An 8,950-nucleotide genomic window follows, 5' to 3' on the forward strand; every position below is an offset into this window, starting at 1 on the left:
GAGGTAACCGCCGCCGCCGCCCATGTTGGCCGCGCGCAGTCGGTCGCCCGGCGGGGGAGCGACGGTGTCAACTCGGCGGCCGAACGGCTAATGGCGGCCGCCTCGGCTCTGCAGTGGCGGGGCTGAAGCCACGTGACCCGTCACGTGAGGCTCCGCGGCGCCTCGCGAACCCGTTGCCGTGGAGACGGGCCGGTGCCGCCATGACGCCGTCGCGCCCAACGCCGCCCGGCGCTGACGCCGGCGGCGACGCCGGCTTTTGCCTCGCACGCGTGCGCGAGATTCGCTCGGCATCCGGTAAATTTAGCAGCGGCGGCGGCAACGCTGTTGCTCTTGGCTTGCAACGTGGAGTGGTAGAAAGAATTTTCTCGCAGATGGGGAAAAAATAATCAGACGGGTGAAAAAACGAAAGAGAGAAAATAAACGGGCAATCGATGGAGTGAGGAGAGAAAAGCAACAACGTGTGTAGCACGAGGAAAAGCGGCAGACATGCACCACGTGCCGAAAAAAAAAAAAGAGGAGTTAATTAACCCGCCACGAGGATGGGATACCCCCGAGAATTTGGTCTAACAAAGACAAAGCGCGCTTTATAAGTGGATTAATGCTGGCTGAGCGTGTAAGAATCATGGGCAAGAGTACAGAAGTTGTAAGAACGCTCTTTCCACAATGTTGGCACTAAAGAGTTGTCGTCTTCCTTACCCGCATCATTTGCGCTTCTTCTAGGAGGCGTGGTGCATGGTTGGCGCTGACAGGCTTCGCCTAATTACGGCGCCCCTTCAACGCAGACCTTTCTCGTTTGCTTTCGATGTCTTTTGACTCGCTTGTCACGGTTCATTCCGTTTCAACGCTAAGAAGAGAATGAGATAAACGGTTCTTCGGGGTAATCACGAGTGTTCTGTCACGTTTTACAATTGAGTACGATGACTTGCGGGCCTTGAGCGAGTTTCTTTATTAGGCGTGAAAACAAGTGTGGTCGTCTTTCACTCAGCAGTGTAATCTCTTGACTTTGAGCTAGCTGCTTCATGGCGCTAAGTAACGTGTGAGCAACGCTGCATTAGGGACTGGATATTTCAAAAACGTCACAGGCATGACGCAAGCCAGCTCTGGCTACAGACGATGAGTTTTAAGGAAATATAAGTAAACAAAAACATGACTCAGAACTGCGGCTCCGTGTGGGCGTGTGCAACGAGCGTTTGTTTCATGGAGTGCCCTGCTGTTGTAGAACTTTTCAAAGACTTTGTTAACAGAATACAGAGGTTAGTGTGGTGGGAAGGTAGCGATGCAATCTCTCGCCCCCTAGAGTACTCCTATTTGTGAAGGGACAGGAGGATTTTGTATGTGAAAACTGGATTAATGATTGCAATGCTTTCGGACAGAAGTATGAATTTTTAAGGCGCAGATGATTTTAATGATCTCATATACTCTGTTCATTGATTCTCCAAACCTTTACTCTCTCCTAATTTATTCAGAAGAAATAGTAATTCATTCAAACAATTTAGTCACGTTAAACACTCTTTACGTGAAGGAAAATCTAGACAGTATTTATAACTTGTGCCTTGAAGATTCCAGCTTGAGAAAAAGAACGCATAATAAAAGTATATAACTAGACCAAACAATTCGAGATATTTTGGTTGGGCTACTTCGTACATGATGTTGTACGACTAAAACAGGGCAGCAAACAAGCAAGGGTAGGAACTAGACATAATGGATGCAAACACTGATTATTCGACATTCTTCTTGTCATTCAACGTGAATACAGAAGGTACCTCGTGACAAATATGTTGGCCTTTTCACTTGTATAATGTCCTGGAACATTACATGACCATTTTGCCATATTCGTGACCTGACCATTGTTGCTCGCATAACAACGTACTCCTATTGTGTGCACATTGGCTTTGCAATCATGTTTTCTACTCACTTTTTGTGGTTTGTCGTGTCTCGGTGTACTTCTGTATGTTTTTACATTCAGTTTTGATTGTCTTTCAGTTGTGTTCTTTTTTTTTCTTTAGTTGTGTTCTTTCAGTTGTGCTTTGCCGTGCACGGTGCTCTTGAGTTCCCGTACTTAGCGAAAACTTGCGGTACTTCGTGAGGCGCTCTTATGATTACTGGGTGGGGAAACGACAATTCGTCATTAGAACACGCAACCCAACGTAAAAGCTTACGAAACACGCAAGCAGTGTGGAAAATGCAAATATTCTCGTTACCAGAGGACGTGTCCTTGATAAAAAGCGCGCAGTATTTATTAAACTTAATATTAAACTTATATGCACCTATTCTCAAACTTGACAAAGACTTATTATATACGAACATTACTGCATTACTTCCATTATCCGGGCTACGCGCATGAACAAGCTTTGAGTTATTCTTTTCTTTGCGAACACACTCCAGGATTTTCTTGATCGTGGCCGCTGCCGCTGTCTTGCCCGAATAGCTCTCATACTTAAGAAGAAAAAAAAAAGCAATTACGTGCCCGATGGTTTGATCGAACCTCGGAATCGCAGCACAGTAGCACGCTGCTCTAACCATTAGGCCACAATCGCAAGTGCACACTTCTTAAGTGCCAACGCCAACTACAGTCGCACGCTGATATATCGAATCTGAAGGGGATCACGAAAACGTTCGATATGTAGGTATTTCGATATATAAAATAAAAGTTTTATACAAAAAATTTCGTTTGTATTTTGGTCCGGTTCGTTATACACAATAATTCGTTATATGCGGGTTCGATATATCGGGTATCGACTGTATCTCTTTGAGAGGATCGCCATAGCGAGGATTTCATAGCATGAGTGCTCGAGGGCAGAGACGCGCGCGCGCCCGCGCCAGTTTCCTCTACGCCGAGGACACCGGAATGAAATGGGCCATTTTATAGCACTTAATTAACCACTTCACGAAAGTTTCGTTACACATAGATTCCAAGATGTGTGTTGTGACCTTGCATAATTTGTTTTTCTCATCGTTACTGATTATATGTTTCCGTAACCTTTTTGATTGTGTCCACAAGGCTTCTTTATAAATTTAAGTGTTACGGAATGAGCTTGTATGTGTAATTTGCTTTTTGTCGTTCGCGAACCTAGGACGCTGTTGCGCTCTTTAGGAAAAGTTTGACATTTCTTCAAACCTTTTTTCAAACAAAAGCAACCGCCAACGTTGTTGTGAACACTTCCCTTCCATAGATTTCGCTGCGCTTCTGGGTCAATATCTTGTTATCGCACTAGAATTGTTCACAATAGATGTCAATCAATCGTGATGTGGTATGCATATCATTAGCGACAACTAAGACAATCTAATCGGTGCGTATCCAAGTGTTTTGTAACGTTACACGTGAAGGCTCCGAGCACGCGGTTGTGAACAATGCAAATGTTCGCAATAATCATGATATTGATTGTTCAAATAAAAGCAGAACGAAAAATTTGTACTATTCCTTAGACTTATTCTGTTTGTACATGGATGATTTAATGCGTTATTCATCAGAAACAATTTGGCCAACCTGTCAGACTGCGTTCTCCGCACCGCTTAACACTCGCAATAAAGAACGAGCTCTCGATACTTTTAGTTTAAACGCAGAATTGTTAGCAACACTGCCAACAATTCAGCCAACACCTTCTATTATGTTAATAAACAGAATTGCTCAAACCTCGCACATTTACTTTGAACGTGGAGTGTAGCCGTCGCATGTTTCAATCTTCAAGCGGACTTGCGACTTCGGTTGTCGTAGAGGGTGGCCTCCGATGCACGGATGTCTTAGCTCTAATATCAGTGATAAAATCAATTCACGCAACATACATAATGGTTGACGCTTATTTCACAGTGCGAGTGGCATTTCAAACACTTAAATATGATGGTGGCAGTTGCAAGTGCAATTTACTGTAGTTGTTATCACCCTAGCACGACATTGGATTTTTATTTTTTTGAATATAAATCTGTCTCATGGGAGAGAGAGAGAAAAAAGGACGGAAGGAAGGATTCCTGATGCATATTTTCGTTTAAGAATAGCATACGTGTATTCATTGAATAAATGTGGACAACCATATAGAGAGAAAATAAGAAGGATAGGGAAGTCGATAGGGCACACAAGCGGTCTGCTACTCTGTCTATAGAGGAAGCTTGGTAGCCGCTGACATATGTATGCAAAGAGAGGAAAAAGGAAGAAGGGGGAAATGCTATCGGAGCGCACGTGCTGATATAGAGAGAGCTAGAGAGCGAGGAAGAGAGCGAGCGTGATAATTATGTATTTTAAACAAGGCTCAAAGACCATATGAGGAGTGGGTAAGGGAAAGGCAAGTCGGGATAAGCGTAACTCATTATGGAGGCTTCACAACCGAAGCTCCATAATGAATTAGTTTTTTTTAAACATTATTCGGTATAGTTGGACTCCATCCTCGAAGGACGGCACCGCCTTGAGCCGGTACTTGTCGCGAAACGTCCTTAGTGCTATAATAGCTGAAACTTAGGCGAGCTTGTGAGACTGCATATTTGACTTGAAGCGGAAGAAAACGGGGGCAGAAGAAAGGAATGCCAGACCGGACGAGTGCTAACTTCAAACTAAAGTTTACTCTCAGAAAACCACGCGTTTATTTCTGTCGACACTGATAAGCACAACACATCATCGCCTTAGTCCTTCGAATTTCCGCACGAGGTGAGGCACACGTAAAGCTGCCTCCTCTGCGCATGCGCAGTATTTGACTGGCGGAGGTCGATTGCAGGCGGCATACTCATGTGAGTGGCTTGCATGTAAACAGGCCTGTGATGGCCACGAATTTAAAGGCCACTGCTGTAACAATCTACTTTACTCTGAGTCTTACTCTGAGTAAGGAGAGGAATATAAGTGGCGATGTCTAGGGCAGAGTAAATGACACTCTGCAACATAAATGGGGGTGATCCAAGTGAGAAGCTACACTACACGACACTAATTGGAATCAGTGCACAATATCAGCCACAGTTATCACTACTGTGAGGGTGGCAAAATTGACAATCGTAGTGCAAAGAGCGAAATAATAGTGAAAGAAATCAACTTGATCGAACGCCGCATGAGGAAGCAGAAATCGTGCATAAAAGTTGTCATCGGTGGCACCAATTACTGGAGAAAAATAGAGGTCCGATTTTCCTCCATTTCTTGGTGGCATCTACTATTCAGCAGCGAGGGATTCAATGTCGTCGAGGTTCATGGAACAGATAGCTGCAGGTTAAACTCGGCGGTGAATCCTTGTCAGTACAACGTACGTACAGCACTAGTGAAATAGTGATTTCGGAATGACCTTACTTCTGAGAAATTTTAAATAATTTATCACTGGATGTGAGATGTGAGGACCTTTCGTGTTAATTAAGGCAAAATGAATTAAGGCACAGTTAATGAAGATAGACTTAATTAAAGCACTCGAACCCACGACCTTTGATGGGACTCGAACCACCTTTGATGGGAGAAAACAAGCATGTAGTAGGAAGAACGCGTTCGAATGATTCATGGAGCCACCATGCCACATGGTGGCACAGGTCGTGGGTTCGAGTGGCTTAATTAACTTTAACTTAATTGAAATAGAGTTTATTTAGGCGAATGAAAATGTCAAGTAATTTAATGAATGTCTCGTGAGCTCGCAGGCTTTCGCCTTCATCCTCTTTATCGTATGCTACAGCGACTGTCAACGTTCTTATTGTACCGCTAAAGAAGAAACGTCCTAATTTGCTCCGTTAAAACTTGCCGACTCCCAAAGGTATAGTGCAATGCGCAAACTTGGCCTATCTCGAAGGCAGTGCAATGGTGCATGGTGCTTGAAAGCCTTATAGTTGCATGCATCTGAAGTCTAATGGAATAAGCATCCAGCTCGGACCGTTTTCCAATACTCGCCGTAGACGGCTAAATAGATAGCTAAGTGGACAGCGCTCATCTTAAGTAGCCTTATAATTCTGACGAAGCCGGCAATAGAGAGAGCTTCGGGAAGACAGCATCTCAATAAAAAAACGATGCAGGCTACTTTGTTGTCCAGACAAAATGGCAGCTGAAGAGGAAGCCTGGAAAGTGGACGGGAAGGTCACCTGCTCACGGGAAAACTTATCCACGCTTTCGTACGCTGTTAATATGAGCTAAATTGTGTTTTTTCATATGTTCGATCACGAAAGAAGTTAAAAAACGTGGGCTCCAATCCACGCTGTGAAGGTGGTTGGCCAGCGAAGCTGTGGTATCACCTCATCCGATAGATCAATATGGCGCAGCCTTGAACTGGGTCCTGGTTGTATATATGAAATTTTAGCTCAGCTGCGCTTGGCTGTCTTGCATCCTTACTGTTTGTGGCGTTAATATAGGTGGCTATTCTACTCCTGGAAGCAGGGCTAAGTACCGAGCGATGAACAGTGTCTGGTAGCTGATCGAATAACCATTTATTCCGATTTCACATAGCCTAGACGCTTAGGACAAAAGCGAAGGTGAAATTAGCTATACCACTTCAACAGTTTATACTCTAATTACCATTGCATATTGCTTGTATTGTATTGGTTTAGAATGCATTTCGCTGAAAAAAATGAAAACTCAGAAAGGGCTGCTGCGACATGGTCAGCAACATTAGCCACATCCGTATTGCGGTAGGCGGTGGGTTTGAACCCTGATGAGAGCTGTCGGCATCAGGGAGCGTACCGAGCGCATCCTCAAGATTCTTACCAGAGTTAAGATCCGCTAGCTGGTGGGGCGACAGCACGCTACCTCGGCCAACTCGGTGGCCGACTTCCAAGTGCGCTGTCTCCAGCCGTACCCTCAGTTTGAGAGCACTGGACGGTCGCAACCCAGCCCAGCTGACCGACCGGAAGTTGGGTGTCCGCGAATAGAGAAGTCCTGGGCAGGGTTGCGCTCCCACTACAAACTTTACCCCACTTTGAATGAAGGAAGTACCTAATCATGCTGTGCACTTCCCAGGCTGTGAGACGGCTAAATAAACACAGACACCCCGAGAAACAATTGCTTGACTTGTTTGCTCAGCGTAAAATATCGGTAGTTTTCGCTCACTGATTTTAACGACCCGAATCTGAACAGGGATCAATGGGGGATGCCGTAGTCAAGGATACGGAATAATCTTGATCTCGGCTTTCCTAATGTTCATTAGAACGTAAAGATACACGTGCTTGTAGTTTGTCGTCAAAAGAAAAAAAAAGGGGGGGGGGGGGACCGTAATAGCAGGGTTTCAACCCATGATCTCATGCAAAGAAGCGGACCATTGTAGCCACTGAGCCAACGCGATGAGTTTCCCGAGTTTTAACTCGGTCGTGTACATCGGTCTATATTTGGTTTCATAACGGTTTCACCAATCCTTAGCTAAGAGGCAAGGGAGCGGCATAACGTGCCGCGTGCATAATGAAATGAATGTTTTCGGACGTCTTCCTTTAATGCGAGCTTGCGGAAAGAACGCAACTACTCCAGGTTGTTCAAACTAATGCGCCTTACTTGACGCCCTGTAGTGAAGCAGGTCTTTGAACATTGACCAGTTACAGATGATTTTCTGCATTTACTCCTGTCGCTTACCAAGTCCTCAAAAAAGGTGTTTGGCTGAAATGTACCAAATTTTCTTTTCAAAGCTACTAATTATTATTATTATTCAACATTATTCATAAATGTATTCACCGTTTCATTCTAAAGATAACCAAGAAGTCCTGCAAGCGCAATCCTTGGATTAGCATAGAAACGTTTCATTTGCAGCGTAGGTTAATACGCCTGAAGAAACGGGCCAAATCAACTGTCGCTTGCACAGCCCCAGTTATCGAAGAGGATAGGATAGGAATAAACTTTATTTGTCCGGCGGTTAAGGTATCGAAGAGGTGTCACGAAAATTGAAAAATCAGATCGCACTTGATAAACAAAGCTATTTTAGTACTCAACTCCCAATATTTATTAAAACTTCTCCTGAGAAATTTTGGAGGGTGATTACTCCAAGTTCTAGCTGAACTGACATGTTTTTAATTGATGACACCTGTGTACGGGTTGATAATACTGCCTGCGTGGCCTTTAATAACATTTTCAAGAATGCTTTCACTGCTTGCAATGGTCATATACCACTAGTTAGCTTGTCTTTACCTCCTATCATATGGAGGTGATGTTATCATATTTGAAAATGGAGTGCTTAATGTATTGGTAAAACTTGATGTGAAGAAATCACACGATCCAGTTGACATTCCAAATACATTCCTAAAGCAGTATGCTGAATGGTGCTCCAAATATTTATGTGTAACATTTAAAAGGTCGCTTGAGCAGGGTACCTTACTAGATGACTGGAGAGTCGCAAGAATTAAACAACTACATAAAAGTGGTGCCAAAAAATGTGTACAAAATTGTAGGCCAATCTCACTTACTTCTACTGCATGCAAGTTATTCAAGCGTATTATTCATAAACATTTAACTGACTTTCTAGAAAAACATAACGTAATATCAAAAGTCCAACATGGCTTCAGAAGGGGATACTCGACATGTACTCAGCTGGCAGAAACTATTCACGATTTTTCAGAAGCAATTAAGGAAGGCAAACAAACTGGTGCCTTATTTTTGGACTTTCGCAAGGCTTTCGACACGGTTTCGCACAGAAAACTTATTCATAAATTAAGTTTTATAATAACAAATGACAAGCTAATGGCCTGGATCGAGGCTTACTTGTCAAACCGGCGTCAGTTTGTTTCCTTGAATAATGCCCACTCCCACAGCATCCCGGTCGAGTCCGGAGTCCACCAGGAATCTGTTCTTGGACCGCTTTTGTTCCTTATTTTTATAGATCATATTGTCTGTGATCTTTCTGTCCCTGTTAAGTTATACGCTGATGACTGTGTCCTTTATGAAAAAATAAATTCTATTGAGGATCAAATTAGGCTAATCAACGACCTTCAAAAGGTAAAATGTTGGTGTGGCATGTGGCAAATGGTAACAAATCTTGATAAAACAGTATATATGAGAAAAACACTTAAAAGAAACCCTCTTCGTTAC

The 8,950-nt window shown here is 43.6% G+C and overlaps 1 protein-coding gene across 1 annotated transcript in view; it reads left to right on the top strand.

Moving 5' to 3' along the window:
- The first annotated feature begins 200 nt into the window (after positions 1–200).
- The window catches only part of LOC125947656 (uncharacterized), a 64,035-nt gene continuing 55,285 nt past the window's right edge, over positions 201–8,950 (top strand). The window contains exon 1 of the mRNA XM_049672849.1: positions 201–294. Coding sequence (XP_049528806.1) covers positions 201–294 — 94 coding nt within the window. The remainder of the gene's footprint in view (positions 295–8,950) is intronic.

This window comes from Dermacentor silvarum, chromosome 8, assembly GCF_013339745.2.
Source record: "Dermacentor silvarum isolate Dsil-2018 chromosome 8, BIME_Dsil_1.4, whole genome shotgun sequence".
NCBI lineage: Eukaryota > Metazoa > Arthropoda > Arachnida > Ixodida > Ixodidae > Dermacentor > Dermacentor silvarum.